At 43.6% G+C, this 18204-nt stretch overlaps 1 protein-coding gene and 1 pseudogene across 1 annotated transcript; both read left to right on the top strand.

Moving 5' to 3' along the window:
- Nucleotides 1-218: 218 nt before the first annotated feature.
- On the top strand, nucleotides 219-2940 carry LOC115122433 (oocyte zinc finger protein XlCOF22-like; annotated as a pseudogene).
- Nucleotides 2941-5480: 2540 nt separating this feature from the next.
- Nucleotides 5481-17938, top strand: LOC115122437 (carcinoembryonic antigen-related cell adhesion molecule 18-like). The gene is made up of 7 exons (XM_029651645.2): nucleotides 5481-5632; nucleotides 10386-10507; nucleotides 10849-11053; nucleotides 11914-12059; nucleotides 13512-13656; nucleotides 14638-14791; nucleotides 17085-17938. Exons 1-7 carry the CDS (start codon nucleotides 5575-5577, stop codon nucleotides 17170-17172), a joined length of 918 nt encoding a protein of 305 aa, XP_029507505.2. The 5' UTR covers nucleotides 5481-5574; the 3' UTR covers nucleotides 17173-17938.
- The last annotated feature ends 266 nt before the right edge of the window (nucleotides 17939-18204 follow it).

Below are 18204 nucleotides of genomic sequence, written 5' to 3'. Positions count from 1 at the left end.
ACACTGATATAAATATTAATATAACATAACCTAACATTTAACCAACGCGTTGTAATTCCAGTGTTGAATTTTGAGATGTTAATAAATGATTAACTCGGCTAGGTAGGTCTGTAATTATATAGACCTCGAGACAGTTGGATAGTGCTAATGCGCACAGTACAGAGCTCGGTTGAAGAAAAGACTACAAATATTGTCACATGGTAAGAAAGCCCGGAAATAATTTGTCAAATCCGGCGGAGATGACACAAGTAGGGAAATGTGGCGGGCGTAAAGAACACACAACAGCTTGCAATAGATATCCCTTTCAGTGTCGATCGAAAGACCGTTGGGTTACGAAGCTCAAATTCCTTCTCTTGCTTCGAGCAATGTAGGCTGATGAAACGAACAGACGGCAAAAACGTTGTATAACTACACATTATTCTACATGGACAAAGACAAGTTCGCTGTGAGCGTAAGTTTATAGGCCTGTCAATAATATGCATATTTTGAAGAAGTGAGAATATGATTGTGTAGCCTATTTGTATCCATAATAAGAAAGGAACCAAAAAGCAGTCTTGGATTAAAAAAGTATTATTGTAAAAAATATAATACAGTTTAAATATTTGTTAAACTGATAACTATTGCTAATGTATATGTAAGTCACAAATTAAACATGTTGTAGTATAAGCAATCTCATTGCTATTTACAATTGACACCTATCCTTCCTCTTCATTTCCCCACCCAGCATGACCCATGCTCCTGGTTGGAGATGCACCAGTTCATTGGAGACCTGATGGTGTCTGGGGGGGCTCTGGGGCTAAAAGACGCCCCACCAGCAGGCCCAGGCTCAGCCCCAGGCTCAGCCCAGCCCAGACAGGCCCAGGCCCAGGCAGAGAGCATTAGAGAGGCCAGAGACATCAGTGGACAAGGTGAGTGGAGAACATTGTGGAGTAATAGGAAAGGACAGGGAATACTAAGGAAACTTTTGTTTTCATAGGTAATGGCTTGTCTGGCTTTATAATAAATCTATTTTCTTGGTTTTGCTTTTCCCCCACTTGTACACAGCTCAGCACCATACCTGCACTTGCCCTGGCTGCCCATACTCTTCCTCATTTTCCTCCTTCCAGACCATAAAGCCCAGAGGCACTGTGTCCTCACAGCCCGAGCCCAGCAGCACCTACAGCCCAGAACTCAGTCAGCCCCAGAGTCAGGACAAGGAGACCAGCACCCATAGCCCCAGCCCAGCCCCTACCACTTCCACTAACCAGGGTACTTCTTCACCAAGCCCCCTGCCTCAAATTCCAACCTTCCCTTGTTTCTGCTGCCGCCGGGGCTTCCAGACCTGCACCCAGCTACTGCACCACCAACAGGGGGCAGCAGACTTCCCTTCTCCCAGACGCACACCCACTACCACCACCACTGCCCACTTACCACCTGCCTGCCCCACCACCACTCCCACCATGGCCTGTCCCCTGGCACCTTCCCCTGCCTGTCCTGCCAGCATTCCTTCCCCTCCTGCTCCCAGCTCCTCCGCCACCAGCAGGGCCACAACCCCCCCCAGAACCATGTTGGAGGGGTGACCACAGTGTCCCCCACCCTACACCCATGCATGCACTGTCCAGCCTCCTTCCCCCGACCCTCTCAGCTGCTACAACACCAGCGCACCCAGCACGCTCACAAGGCTAGTGGCTTCCTGTGCACTGAGTGCGGGCGTGCCTTCAACTCCCACTCCAACCTCCGCATCCACCTCAACGTACACACCGGCGCCCGGCCCTACTCATGCCCTGACTGCGGCAAGAGTTTCAGCCAGTCGGGAGCGTTGAAGATCCACCGTCGCATCCACACTGGGGAGAGACCCTATGCCTGCACCTACTGTGGGAGGGGCTTCCCCCACCTGGCCGGGGTCCGGGCCCACCAAAGGACCCACACAGGTGAGAAGCCCTACCGCTGCACCCAGTGTGGGAAGTGCTTCACCCAGTCAGGGGCACTGAAGATCCACACAAGGATCCACACCGGGGAACGACCGTTTGTGTGCAGCCTCTGTGGGAAGGGCTTCTCCAACCGCTCCGGCATCCGCTTCCACCAGCGCACTGTCCATGGGATGGTGTCGGATATGGGAGGGGGTGGAGGGGCCGGTGGGTCCCATAGGGGGAGACAGAGTCTAGGCAGCTCAGCTGCTGTGGGACGCCCCAGTGCCAATCCAAACAGGATATGCAACAGCCCCCATACTGACGTGTGCTCTAGCATTACTCCTGCCCCGACCAAAATCCTTTCCCCTGGGTCTCTCCTTGCTCCTCCAGGGTCAGGTCTGACTATAACCTCAGACAAAGAGCCCCAGTTCCAGTCTAGCGGTGTGAAGATCCCCTCCGGAAGAGCAGAACCAGACAGTAGCAGGGAAGGGAGGGCTCAGCTGTACACCTGTGAGGACTGTGGCCTGCGTTTTGGGGACGCTCCCTCCAGAAACAGACACCAAACTCTGGTGCACTACTCTACAGAAGGGGTAGAGGAGGATGACCTGGGGGACACTGAGGGGGAGGGGTGAGACAGAGGGAGGGGTGAGAGGGAGAGATGGAAGCTTGATGCAGTAGATTGTTGGATCAAAGGCTAAGGGAGAGGTGGGAAAACTGGAATGGGAACATGGAGAGGTGAGAAGAGGCCGAAAGCTTGAGACTCATCGAGGAGGAAAATGTGTAAAGGCATGTTGGTGAAGGGAGGGTGAGAAGACAAAGTGAAACATTAAGTTTCTATCAATGGGATCTATGACATATTTCAGGTTGAATTCCACTGTAAAAGATTCCAGGACTAAGGAAGTCTTTTGCGATAGTTTTCACATTTTGTGAGTCCAATTTTCTCTTTGTCAAAAAGTCAAGTACCGGCCTCCCGGGTGGCGCAGTGGTTAAGGGCGCTGTACTGCAGCGCCAGCTGTGCCACCAGAGAGCGCTGGTGGCACAGGTTAGGGGTTAGGGGTTAGGGGAGGGTTTGGGCGGGGTAGGCCGTAAATAAGAATTTGTTCTTAATTGACTTGCCTAGTTACATAAAGGTTAAATAATACATACAAAGTAAGTGCAGAAGTGAGGATATGTTGTATTTAGCATCATTATGTAATATATATTTTGTAATAATATAAACTGATATTGTATGTCTATAGACCCTTATACTTGTGTATATCAGTTTATCTATTTAGCTCATTGTGCCTTGATCTCAGATTAGATCATTCTAGTACATAAAAAAGACATATATTTGCATAAACCACACTGTACTAAACTTCATGACAACTGATATGTTAGTGGTTTAGTGATTTTATTGAGGATCAATATCTTCACTGTTGGAAGATATTTCTTATACAAAGTATATTTTTTAATCAGGATCATTTCTCAGAGACGCATGGTTTGTTGACCTGTTTTCTATTGCTTCAGATCTCCACCTAGTGGACATTTAGAAGCATAGCAGCAGAAACACAGACACTGAAACTAGTCTGTCTAGGCTACAGGTGTCACTCATTCCACGGAGGTCCGAGTGTCTTCGGGTTTTAGCTGCTCCCTTGTCCTTGATTTATGAATTGCGGTCACTAATTAGTAAGGAACTCCCCACACTTGGTTGTCTTGGGCTTAATTGAAAGGAAAAGACAAAAACCTGTAGACACTAGGCCCTCCATGGAATGAGTTTGACACCCTTCTCTAGATCAGTGGTTCCCAACCAGTAGTACTAGGACCCCTGGGAGTACTTGGCCTATCCACAGGGGGTACTTGCACATGAGGGGGTATTTCAGCAGTGGAGGCTGCTGAGGGGAGGATGGCTCATGATAATGGCCGGAATGGAGTAAATGGAATGGAATGGAATCAAACGCATGAAAACCATTTGTTTGATGTATTTGATACCATTCCACCGATTCCGCTCCAGCCATTATCATGAGCGTATCCTACCAAATGAAGGTGCCACCAACCCCCTGTGCTTCAGGACTAGTCCAGACCGAGCACAATTCAGGTGGGGGTCCAGTTACTGAAAAAGGTTGAACTATTGATCTAGATATCTGTGTTGCCTCCCAATATTTTCAAACGTTGCTGTTGCCTGTGGTCTTTCTTTTTCAGACACTGAAACTATTGAAACTTCTGTATGGCCAACTTCCCTTCTTTGCTATTCTGTAGCCTCTAGGGAAGTTCAAAAGACTGATTGAGGACCTTTTTACCGGAGATTGTGTTGGTTTTCTATGATTGTGTGTTGATGTGAATATTTGTCTATATTGATGTATATAGTGTGTATGTATACAGACAGGGCTCATCTGTAAAAGAGATGTCTCCCTGTCAAATTGCATTTTATATATCCATCTGTTTTTCCACGTAGACCAGTTTTCAGTAAATGATTGCCTCAGTCATTCAGGGTTGTTTAAAAATATAATCTATAGGGCCTTTTGTAATGATCATTTCATTCCAGCCTCTTTGACCCAATATGTGTTTCTGAGTGTCTCAGATGTTTACTAACTGGTATAAACTGATACTAAAACCACGGTCAGCTGGGATTCCCAACAACAGGCAAGGCTTGTACAATTATCTGGGAGATCTTATATCAGACATATAGCATGACAAGCCACTAGTGATGACACTACATAAATAGCAGAATTGGTTTACTAGAAACAGAAAAATGAAAAACGTATGAGACGGGCGTTCTTGGGAGTATGACAAATCAAAATGTGTCCACGAAAAGGCTCTGTTTCAAGTTTGTTCACGGTTCCTAAGCAAACTCAACAGCATTTCACAGTACCTTTTGGAAAGAGTTGATTTTGTGAGGTTTTGCAAGTGTTTATTTGGTCGCGCTGAAACGATCTCAAGTGCTGCGTAAAATCAGGCGACGCAGAACAGTCATTCATGGGTAAAGAGCGTCCTTCCACTTGTCATGATATGTAATTAAGTGTAAACGGAACCATTTTCGGACCCACCTTGAAGTCGGGACAGGTTTGGTTAATGATAGGTAATTGACCTATAGATGGCAGTACGTCTCTCCAATAATGATCCTGGTGAGCTACCGTCCTGAGCGAAAAACTACGGGAGGGTAGCTCTCCAGAAACCGGGTTGGAGAACCATGCATGACACGGTCAGTGCTATCTGGGATCTTTGGGACATCCCTATCCCATTAAAGTAGAATTTTAAAATGTTAGGTAAGTGCTATGGTTGTGGTTAGGGTAGGGACTTTCCAATGAACTCGTATAGCACTGACCTGCGTGAAACTACATCAACATCCTGAGCACACGGAGACAAGTGACGCACTAACAAGTGATTGGTAATTGGAGCGTATACTCCCATTGTTATCAATATATACACGTCTTGTTTTTACTTAATATCTAGAACAGTTATTTAAAACCTAACAGAAAAAAACACTTTAATAAAAACAGTCGGCACGTGGAAAGAAAGAGGTGTGTGTGTGTAAAGCTTGTTTCCATACTTTGAAAGAAAGACAACCCTGGAAGCCACGCCTCCTCCAGTATCAATAAGTACAGTGCCAGACGTTCCTTTCGACAGTCAGACGGATTTGCATTATTTGGATACAGACAAGTGAAGCCGAGTGGGAATACTCATCAATACCCAGAATCCAATAACAAACATGAGAGGTTTTATACTCTTTGCGATTTTAGTAATTGCACATGCTCACAGCAGTATTGGTAAATATAATTTGATTTACTTTAACTGAGTGAATTGTATTCTACTCTCTCTATACACTTACATTTTATGTAGTCTTATTCGTTTTAATTCAACTGCAAATGTGAACTCTGTTCAGCATTGTCCTTCAAGTTAGTTTATTTGACAACAGTCGTGTAAAGTACTTAAGTAAAAATACTTGAAAGTATTACTAAAGTAGTTTTTTGAGGTTATGTACATTACGATTTATATTTTAGACCATTTTTTTCTTCACTACTTTCCTAAAGAAAATAATGTACTTTTTACTCCATACATTGTCCCTGACACCCAAAAGTACATTTTGAATGCTTAGCAGGACAGAAAAAGTGTCCAATTCACTTATCAAGAGAACATGCATGCCTGGTCATCCCTACTGCCTCTGATCTGTGACTCACTAAACACAAATGCATCGTTTGTAAATAATGTCTGAGTGTTGGAGTGTGCCCCTGGCTATCCGTACCTTTTCAAAACAAGAAAATGGTGCCGTCTGCTTTGCTTAATATAAGGAATTTGAAGTGATCTATACTTTTACTTTTGATACTTCAGTATATTTAGAACCAAATACTTTTAGACTTTTACTCAAGTAGTATTTTACTGGGTGACTTCCACTTTTACTTGAGTAACGTTCTGTTAAGTTATCTATACTTTTACTTAAGTGTAACAATTGGGTACTTTTTCCACCACTGCCATCCGGTTTGTTTAATATAAGGAATTTGAAATGATTCATAGTTTTACGTTTACTTTTGATACTTAAGTATATTTTAGCAATTACATTTACTTTTGATACTTAAGTATATTTAAAACCAAATGCTTTTAGACTTTTACTCGTAGTATTTTACTGCATGACTTTTACTCGTAGTATTTTACTGCATGACTTTTACTCGTAGTATTTTACTGCATGACTTTTACTCGTAGTATTTTACTGCATGACTTTTACTCGTAGTATTTTACTGCATGACTTTTACTCGTAGTATTTTACTGCATGACTTTTACTCGTAGTATTTTACTGCATGACTTTTACTCGTAGTATTTTACTGCATGACTTTTACTCGTAGTATTTTACTGCATGACTTTTACTCGTAGTATTTTACTGCATGACTTTTACTCGTAGTATTTTACTGCATGACTTTTACTCGTAGTATTTTACTGCATGACTTTTACTCGTAGTATTTTACTGCATGACTTTTACTCGTAGTATTTTACTGCATGACTTTTACTCGTAGTATTTTACTGCATGACTTTTACTCGTAGTATTTTACTGCATGACTTTTACTCGTAGTATTTTACTGCATGACTTTTACTCGTAGTATTTTACTGCATGACTTTTACTCGTAGTATTTTACTGCATGACTTTTACTCGTAGTATTTTACTGCATGACTTTTACTCGTAGTATTTTACTGCATGACTTTTACTCGTAGTATTTTACTGCATGACTTTTACTCGTAGTATTTTACTGCATGACTTTTACTCGTAGTATTTTACTGCATGACTTTTACTCGTAGTATTTTACTGCATGACTTTTACTCGTAGTATTTTACTGCATGACTTTTACTCGTAGTATTTTACTGCATGACTTTTACTCGTAGTATTTTACTGCATGACTTTTACTCGTAGTATTTTACTGCATGACTTTTACTCGTAGTATTTTACTGCATGACTTTTACTCGTAGTATTTTACTGCATGACTTTTACTCGTAGTATTTTACTGCATGACTTTTACTCGTAGTATTTTACTGCATGACTTTTACTCGTAGTATTTTACTGCATGACTTTTACTCGTAGTATTTTACTGCATGACTTTTACTCGTAGTATTTTACTGCATGACTTTTACTCGTAGTATTTTACTGCATGACTTTTACTCGTAGTATTTTACTGCATGACTTTTACTCAAGTAGTATTTTACTGCATGACTTTTACTTGAGTCATTTTTTATGAAGGTATCTTTACTTTAACTCAAGTATGACATGTGGGTACTTTTTCCACCACTACTTGACAAGATATTGTAGATCAGCTGTGTTGGCATCAAATAAGGGCTTATACTCAGATTTAACTTGAACTCATTATCTCATTACCTGCACATGGTGTGTTATCAAGGTTGGTATATTATTATATTATGGGAAAGAGATGATTTTGTTCTCGGTTTTGCAAGTGTTTATTTGGTCGCGCTGAAACGATCTCAAGTGCTGTGTAAAATCAGGTGACGCAGATGTGTATGTAAACTCAGCAAAAAAAGAGACGTCCTCTCACTGTCAACTGCATTTATTTTCAGCAAACTTAACATGTGTAAATATTTGTGTGAACATAACAAGATTCAAAAACGGAGACATAAACTGAACAAGTTCCACAGACATGTGACTAACAGAATTGGAATAATGTGTCCCTGAACAAAAGGGGGGGGTCAAAATCAAAAGTAACAGTCAGTATCTGGTGTGGCCACCAGCTGCATTAAGTACTTACTGGACTGCACCAGATTTGCCAGTTCCTGCTGTGAGATGTTACCCCACTCTTCCACCAAGGCACCTGCAAATTCCCAGACATTTCTGTGGGGAATGGCCCTAGCCCTCACCCTTCGATCCAACAGGTCCCAGACGTGCTCAATAGGATTGAGATCCGGGCTCTTCGCTGGCCATGGCAGAACACTGACATTCCTGTCTTACAGGAAATCACGCACAGAACAAGCAGTATGGCTGGTGGCATTGTCATGATGGGTCATGTCAGGATGAGCCTGCAGGAAGGGTACCACATGAGGGAGGAGGATGTCTTCCCTGCAATGACAACAAGCTCAGTCTGATGATGCTGTGACACACCGCCCCAGACCATGACGGACCCTCCACCTCCAAATCGATCCCGCTCCAGAGTACAGACCTCGGTGTTAAGGCTCATTCCTTCAACGATAAACGCGAATCCGACCATCACCCCTGGTGAGACAAAACCGCAACTCATCAGTGAAGAGCACTTTTTGCCAGTCCTGTCTGGTCCAGCGACTGTGGGTTTGTGAACATAGGTGACGTTGTTGCCGGTGATGTCTGGTGAGGCCCTGCCTTACAACAGACCTACAAGCCCTCAGTCCAGCCTCTCCGCCTAATTGCGGACAGTCTGAGCACTGATGGAGGGATTGTGCGTTCCTGGTGTAACTCGGGCAGTTGTTGTTGCCATCCTGTACCTGTCCCGCAGGTGTGATGTTCAGATGTACCAATCCTGTGCAGGTGTTGTTACACGTGGTGTGCCACTGCAAGGACAATCAGCTGTCCGTCATGTCTCCCTGTAGCACTGTCTTAGGCGTCTCACAGTACAGACATTGCAATGTATTTCCCTGGCCACATCTGCAGTCCTCATGCCTCCTTGCAGCATGCCTAAGGCACGTTCACACAGATGAGCAGGGACCCTGGGCATCTTTCTTTTGGTGTTATTCAGAGTCAGTAGAAAGGCCTCTTTAGTGTCCTAAGTTTTCATAACTGTGACCTTAATTGCCTACCGTCTGTAAGCTGTTAGTGTCTTAACGACCGTTCCACATGTTCATTAATTGTTTATGGTTCATTGAACAAGCATCGGAAACAGTGTTTAAACCCTTTACATTGAAGATCTGTGAATTCATTTGGATTTTTACAAATTATCTTTGAAAGACACAGGGTCCTGAAAAAGGGACGTTTCTTGTTTTTGCTGAGTTTATATATATTTTTTAATATTGTCTCTGTTTATGCCTGGGTAATCGATTCAATTATTAATTGAGAGCGGAACTCCCCTGAAAAGCCAATTATTTGAATACAAATTGAAAGTGTGACAAATGACATGAATCTCTGCACCTCAATCCAATTCCATGGGATTTGATTTACCTTGGAGACTCAACGCCTGTGGAGAAAAGCAATCTAAGTCAATGTTTAGTTTTTTGTCACTATCTAAAAACATGTTTCCAATTGCTTTTCTTCAGCATTGTCCATGGTGTGGATCGATAATGCCACAGTCATCCCCATGAAATGGTGTGCTTTCAACGTGTTGTTCAAGTAATTCAAGTTTGTGGTTTGTATGTGTTTTTGCACTAAAACGTTTTGTCCAGCAGGGGACCTCCTACCTACCTTTTATTACCAGCATCTCCTAGTCAAGTAGACAAACCTGTTGTTCATCTGGCTGTGTTTGGCTAATTGCCAGCCTGGTTTGAACCAGTCAACAAGAAGGAAAAGGAAGCACTTGTATAAAAATAAAACATTGTAATTTTCACTCAAACAATAAGCTGCTGCAACAGCCCAGTGTAATGCCCTATATGTGGCCTAATGTTAGGTGCACCAGCCCAGTCTAATGCCCTATATGTGGCCTAATGTTAGGTGCACCAGCCCAGTCTAATGCCCTATATGTGGCCTAATGTTAGGTGCACCAGCCCAGTCTAATGCCCTATATGTGGCCTAATGTTAGGTGCACCAGCCCAGTCTAATGCCCTATATGTGGCCTAATGTTAGGTGCACCATCCCAGTCTAATGCCCTATATGTGGCCTAATGTTAGGTGCACCATCCCAGTCTAATGCCCTATATGTGGCCTAATGTTAGGTGCACCAGCCCATCCACTGAAGTGTATCAAAATACTTATCAACAAAGAAACCCCACTGGAATGACTCTAGAAATAGGTGGGCTAAACAATAATCTTGTCTACTACCAGCCATGGGATGAGATTAGCTAAACAACAACTAAAGTGTATGATGATGGGGTTGATTTGGTCCTTGTTGTCCTCTTCTGTGCTGTCTAGCGGCCCTGGTCATAAAGGGACCAGACAAGCCTGTTCTGGAGAACGATGAAGTCACCCTGGAATGTCTGCTTTCTGACTCGGAGCTCAACACCAGCCAAGTCCACTTTGAGAAGTTTTCCAAGGTCAGGACACAGGCTACTTCTACCTCTGACTTTACTTCTAATTGTGTTATATGATTGCCAATTCTGTTGCTGTACTATGTGAAGTAAAGCGTGTTGAGGCTCTATACTTATCGAAACATGACTTGAACTCGACTTCAGTTAGTGCAGTATGTTTATGTCAACAGGGCTCAGCTTTATCATTTTGTTGTATATAAAATGACCAATGTGTGCAGACCAAGAAGGTAATCATTCTCACTACTACTCATATCACTGTGCCAGTCCTCCATATGACTGCTGTTTGCAGATGAGGTAAATCTCTGTTTCTCTCTCTCACTGTTCCTCTCTCTCCTACTCTTCATCAGTACATGAATAAGTGGTATCGACTGGAGGAGGAGTCCATGTACCGCCGATGTATCCCTGGTGTTATCTTGAGGCGTGAGGTGAGCCAACTGCTTCTGTCCATCCGCAGCATCCACAGCTACTTCCACCAGGGACTCTACCGCTGTGTCGCAGACAACGCCACGGCAACCGACAACTCCTCCCAGCCCCTGGCTATCACCGTTGAATGTGAGTATAGGGTGGGCAATATAGTCACATGCATGTCTGTAACAGCTGTTTTTTTTGTTTTTTGTTTTTAAAATGGCGCGATGGCCAATAAGTCGGCACAGCAGGAAAGACCAAACCTCCTGGAGAGCTGCTGGGCATGCAGGCTTTTAGTACAACCCTGCTTTAATACACCTGATTTGTATCAGCTGCTCCCCTGAACCTTGATTAGCTGAATCCGGAGGGTAAGTGTAGTCCTGGAACAAACCCCTGCACACCCAGTTGTAGCTCTCCAGGAGGAGCGCCTGCTATCCACTCCACCGTACAGTATATCCATTCTCCTCATTGTTTTCAAAAACTTCACAGGGGAATAGAAATACAAATAACCAGAAGAAGAGACGTATTGTACAAGGTACATGAAAGGGTGATCATAGCGTGAGGCCTATTTTCCCTTGCGCTACAGGGGCGATCAAATCGTCCGTCATGTCTTTTGATAGTCTTCTTTGCCTGTGGAGCAATCGATAATGGGGAATTATTTGTGTGGACAGAAGGAGAGAGCCCAAGGCACATGGAGATGGCTCCGTTGACGTAGAGAGGGAGAAAATGAACCTTCACACTCCACAGTGCACCATTGTGAGGACTTAGGAAGATGAAGGCAATTACCATTATCTGATTGTTCCCTCCTCATGGGCAATTTGTAGAGGATTTGAGGCACAATACTGCAGTATACTCAAGGATATGACTCTGTTGACTGATGTCTATGCATGTTTGTACACTGTGTGCACAGCTGCACACATACACACACTCAAACCTCTTAAAACCATCACACATGCATTCTTCGTGATTTCTGCCTGAACCTGCTGTGTTTCTGATCCCCTGTTCAGACATGCGTGAGCTGTCTGTGTACGATGTGTCCTCCTCCAGCCGGAAGTTCATCAAGGAGAACCTGCTTGTGACACTAGGCGAAGACGTAGAGGTGGAGTGCTCCACCACAGCCTCTGAGGCACCACAATACTTCTGGCAGAAATATGTGAGTTTGGGTCTGTCAGGATCTGGCCTTCTATCGCTCGATCTCTCACTCTCTGTCCCACTCCTCTTTCACTCTCAGCAACATAAGAGGTGCTCAGTATTCATGTTATTCCCTGGTTTGGGCCCTCCTCTTTCTGGAGAGCAGTTTGTCCACTCAGAGGATTAATAGTTTAATGAGGTATAGACAAGTGGCAACCTGAAAGCCAATCTGTTGATAGATTCCTAACGATTTTTCAATGTTCAGTTAACCATTGTTGAATTATTCAACTTGCTGTTACCAAAGCCACAAACCAAATACCCAGGGGAATTAAGACCTCTCAATGCTAAATGTCAAACTCCGAATGGCCATGCAGGCAACAATAAGACCTTGGTGAATTGATTTGCTGCTCCCTAGTGGTGAAATAAGGTATCACTACTTCAGCACATTGTGGTCCACTATTTCATACCTGATGCAATTTCACACCTTTAAAATCAACTTAGTCCTCATTTTAATACATTTTTCTGAATTTGAATATCTTTAGAAAGAATACCCCTCCACCCTCCAATATCCGTCACTGTGAATATCCTCCATCTACCTTTTGAACTGTTCTGTCCACACATTCATTTGCATAACTGTTTATACATCTCTGTCTCTTCTTTCTCTCTCAGCACCATAAGAGGTGCTCAGTATTCATGTTATTCCCTGGTTTGGGCACTCCTCTTTCTGGAGAGCAGCTTGTCCACTCAGAGGATGAATAGTTTAATGAGGTCTAGACAAGTGGCAGAAAGTATTCAAGGATGGGAATGGGAGGAATTATAGGTGCAGAGAAACAAACAGTATGGGCCATTTGATGGACAGCAGCTGACTGACTGCACAGTCCTGGTCTCCAGTAATATCAATGGGAGGCAGGCAGGAGGCTAGATGCATCTGAGCCAGTGGATTTGCATACAGAATGCTGTTTTGGCCAAACCTGGTCTTTCCTGGAAATCCTCTTAATTCAGCCCCTCATTCAAATTGAAATGTACTTTCTTGGCAGGAAAATGGGAGATCCCAGGAGCCAAATCATTTGCATGGTGTAATGTCTTTTTTTTTGGTTTGTTTCTATTCTGTTTCTCCTATTATTTCTCCCCTACTGTGTCTAACCCTCCCTCTTAATAATAGCCCAGCAGCTAGTTCTGTGTCCACAGTGCCTCCCGTTTTCTCATTATGTGTTGTTAACATTGTTGCCGTGCTATTCTTTGCTGATTTCCCCATCTAGGTCAGTGAATGGGGTTTATGTGTAATTCATTCAGTGGGATTACTGTTCAGGTAAATACACCTTGTCCGGGAGTTTATCGCTTCTCTCAAAGGGACACACATACTGTAACTCCACTGAGAAACGTTTTCTTGACTCGTTCGCTCGCTTTCTCCTCCATTTGCACCCCTCTCTCTCTCTCCTCTCTCTCTCTCACCCACCACCCTTCCCTCTAACAGGGAGATGACTGGATTGTGCCCTCCTCCAAGCTGAGGCTGAAGAATGTGAGGATGGAGGATGGTGGAGACTACACCTGCATGGCTGAGCATCCCACCCTGTCCAGCCTGAAGAAGAGCAGCACCATCTCCATAACTGTGCTGACAGGTAGGTAGAGGGTCAGGGGTTAGGAAGGGGGGGGGACTACGGGGGTCAGGGGATATGAAGAGGGACATTATGTGTAGGGGTTAGAATGCAGGAAGGACAAGAGGGAGGGTGAGAGGTACAGATGTTAGGGCCAATGCACATATGTAGAGGAGGGGTACAGGGGAGTGTCTAGCGAGAGGTTCCCGTGAAGTCGAGGGTCTTACGGCTATGTGATGGAGGAGAGGAACTGGCCACTGCAGAGGACGTGTCTTAGGACACTAAATATGTCACTGAAGAAGAGGACTCATTACGTTACAGCTAATCCAATTTATCATACTGATCATTGTTCATTTTTATCAGCGACCTGCAAGATGATTACGCTGCATTAATGGTCATGGGTTTTTCCACACGATCATATCGCCAATATAGTGTCAATTTTAATCATTGCGATTACAATCGTTTCAATTATCTATCCTCCAAGTCAGTTGCGCCAATCAACCTGGATGCATGTCAATTATAACAGTGAAGACACTGCTTCAGTATGAAGTGGAAGTGAAATAATCGTAGTGAACAATCATTTGCTCTTCATTTTACACTATTTTCAATCAATCAAATGTATTTAATACAGCCCTTTTACATCAGTAGTTGTCACAGTGCTTTACAGACACCCAGCCTAAAACCACAGAGAGCAAGCTATGCAGATGAAGTAGCACAGAGGCTAGGAAAAACTCCCTAAAAAGCAGGAACCTAGGAAGAAACCTAGAGAGGAATCAGGCTCTTCTGGCTGTACCGGGTGGAGATGCATGTGGCCATTAAGGTCAGATCGTTTTTCAAGACATTCAAACTTTCATAGATGACCAGCAGGGTCAGATTATAACCATTTTATCCAGTAGAGTTGGATACACGACAACATGGACAGTGTTGAGCTAGGCTAACAAAATAATCTGTCTGTGAATCATCTGGTATTAAAGCCTGTAGTGTGTCTGACTCTCCGGCCTGCAGCCACCAACAGCCGTCTCAACCAAGCCTGGTACGACTCCACCAACCTGGTGTTGATGACCTCCGTGGCGGGGGCGGTTCTCCTGGTGCTCATCCTGTCTATCACCGTCTTCCTGGTCCGCAGGGCCAAGCAGGCCAAGAGCACCAAGGGACCCATGTGAGTGCTGAGCTCTGTGGCACAGTGCCCTCCTCACCTCTCTCTCTCTCTGTGTGTGTGTGTGTGTGTGTGTTGCCCCCTCCGTTCTCTTATCTCCTTCCCCTCCCCTCTTCCATTTATCCCAGATTATAGCCAGGCCAATATATTATATCTATTGCCTTATATTTCACTCTGACTCTTACGATAGTACCAAGGCTAAGGTGGATTTACTGTTAGTGTTCTTGTAGACCGCTATGTCCCAGTGGCGGTGACCAGCTAGACTCAGTCGCTGACTTCCTCCCTGATCTCTTCCCTGCCCACATGAAATAATACTACAGTTTATTATAAAATACTACAGTACTTACTATAGAATTCTGTGGTATACTGTAGAATACTATACTACACACTGTAGTATCCCTCAATCATGTGTAGTATTTTGTAGAATACTATAGTAAATGCTACAGTAATGTCCGTAAAAACACAACACTTTTTTAAGCTAAAGTAAATACTACAGTATTTAATTAGCATATTCCCTACCCATTCCCCTATCCCAATTTGTGCCACCTATAAGTAAAAAACCTACATGCCAAGTATAGACCATATATTGTGTTCCATACAGGTTAGAGAAAAGAGCTGACGTTCAGACCCCAGTCCAACCTATTTACAGGTTAGAGAAAAGAGCTGACGTTCAGACCCCAGTCCTACCTACTTACAGGTTAGAGAAAAGAGCTGACGTTCAGACCCCAGTCCTACCTACTTACAGGTTAGAGAAAAGAGCTGACGTTCAGACCCCAGTCCAACCTATTTACAGGTTAGAGAAAAGAGCTGACGTTCAGACCCCAGTCCTACCTATTTACAGGTTAGAGAAAAGAGCACGCTCAGACCCCAGTCCTACCTACTTACAGGTTAGAGAAAAGAGCTGACGTTCAGACCCCACCTACTTACAGGTTAGAGAAAAGAGCCGTTCAGACCCCAGTCCTGCCTACTTACAGGTTAGAGAAAAGAGCTGACGTTCAGACCCCAGTCCTGCCTACTTACAGGTTAGAGAAAAGAGCTGACGTTCAGGCCCCAGTCCTACCTACTTACAGGTTAGAGAAAAGAGCTGACGTTCAGACCCCAGTCCTACATACTTACAGGTTAGAGAAAAGAGCTGACGTTCAGACCCCAGTCCTACCTACTTACAGGTTAGAGAAAAGAGCTGACGTTCAGACCCCAGTCCTACCTACTTACAGGTTAGAGAAAAGAGCTGACGTTCAGACCCCAGTCCTACCTACTTACAGGTTAGAGAAAAGAGCTGACGTTCAGACCCCAGTCCTACCTACTTACAGGTTAGAGAAAAGAGCTGACGTTCAGACCCCAGTCCTACCTACTTACAGGTTAGAGAAAAGAGCTGACGTTCAGACCCCAGTCCTACCTACTTACAGGTTAGAGAAAAGAGCTGACGTTCAGACCCCAGTCCTACCTACTTACAGGTTAGAGAAAAGAGCTGACTTTCAGACCCCAGTCCTACCTACTTACTGGTTATGGAAAATATGCTCTTAGAATTTATCTAGTAGGTTTCTTCTAAGTGAAAGCCTCCATTTATATGTAAAAGATAATAAAACAAAACACTATAGTGGACACTACAGTAATGTCTGCAAAAACACTACAGTAAATACTACATTATACTACAGTCTACAAAAACACTACATTAATTACTGTAGTATATACTACACGTTTTGTTTAACTACTGTATTTACACTGTAGATAGAGTTAACTGTAGATACTACAGTATACTTCTACTAAGTACTACAGTATTCACTGTAGTGTTTTGCAGACTGTAGTCCTCAAAATCACTGCAATGCATACTATAGTATTTATACTATAATATTTTTTTCATATGGATGTGTTTTCACCAGACTCTTGCAAAACATGTAAGGATACTGTGGTCATATAGTATGTACTGTTAAAATCATAATAAATACACAGTAATCAGACACATTGTGACCCACAACTTATGTTGGTCAACCTCATATCAGAGTGATAACAACATGAGTACAGTACATGCTTTCTGTAATAGGTATTCTGTCTTATATATGGAAGCTATTGAGGTTAGGTTGCTCTTTACATCTGTGTGTTTGACCTACAGTATATTCTATAGATTACTGGTTGGCAGTCTATTTGTTCTCTTTTACTTGTCTTTCTCTCCTCTGGGGTTCTCTGAGCAGTCCATTTACACATAATGGTGCAACTCTCTATCTTTCTCTCCTCTGTGGTTCTCTGGGCAGTCCATTTACACATAATGGTGCAACTCACTCTTTCTCTCTACCTCCAGTGATGACCACTCTCAGAAGAAGCCCATCTACACAGCCAGTGTTGAGTCTCTGGCCTCTACCAGTGGAGACAAACAACCACTGGTGTGACCGTGCCAAGAGATGGAGAGGAGAAGTAGGGGAACAAATGGAGAAAGATGGTAAAGGGGGCAAGGGAGTGAGGAATAGGAAGGAGGGAAGATGTCGAGGTGGGAGGAGAGGTGCCTGGGTAATGGATGCAGAGTTGCAGTGAGCCAGGATGCAGAGTAAAATCGAAGCTATTATCAAAGGCTGGCTGCGTCTAAGAGGAGGGAGACAAATGATTGTTTTACTGGGGTGGTTTGCTTCCAGCGGGGTTGGCTGAAGTGTTCTTGAACAAAAGGTGTGCAATTTTCTCTTTATTGATCTCGCAACCTGCAAAATTGACATTCACTTTCTTATCTGAGGCAAGGCGAGGGGGAGGAGTCTTTTGTACTGTGTGAACCCTGAGCAGCTGCAGACCGGTTTCAGGAGGTTACCTTGAGATAAACTGCTCACCACCACCAGCACTTTTGCAGCCTTGGGCTCACAAAAAGGAATGTCTCTTACGTTGCAAATATAATGTGACTGCTGTATCACAAATGTGCCTTTTCCCCTCAATACTTTTACGTGGTGTAGAATATTGGTGTGGATTTTTTTTCTCTCAAGGAAATGTATAACCTTATGTAGCATACTAGTGGTGACGCACTTCAAAGTATACAGACAAGATGTACACTTGTAGATTATTTTCTATCTCTATATTCCAATGACAACTGAAGCACTTTCAAACATTACCCTCAGAGCTGTATTTCCTGTACTTTTAATATTCATGATATAAAGCTCCTTTGAGACATTCTAATAGTAATTCCCCAGTGTCTTTTATCATTGATTAAAATGTAGGACATATCGAGAGCGGGAGGAGTATTGACAATGCTGTGAAAGCTGGATGCTGGTACAAGCTTGAACACATACAGTAAATCCAATGGCCTCTTGACCTCCTATCCTCTCTGTAACCTCAGTTCCCTCCACTGCTGACCTTTACTGCACCTCACACACGCCATCTTACCACGGAGAGAGAGCCTGCATACGATATGCCCAGTCAATAACAGAAGACCGACAGACAAC

The sequence above is a fragment of the Oncorhynchus nerka genome, linkage group LG14 (assembly GCF_034236695.1).
Source record: "Oncorhynchus nerka isolate Pitt River linkage group LG14, Oner_Uvic_2.0, whole genome shotgun sequence".
Classification (NCBI taxonomy): Eukaryota; Metazoa; Chordata; class Actinopteri; order Salmoniformes; family Salmonidae; genus Oncorhynchus; species Oncorhynchus nerka.
The sequence above is the reverse complement of the archived record's forward strand: the minus strand, read 5'-3'. Positions and strand labels throughout refer to the sequence as shown.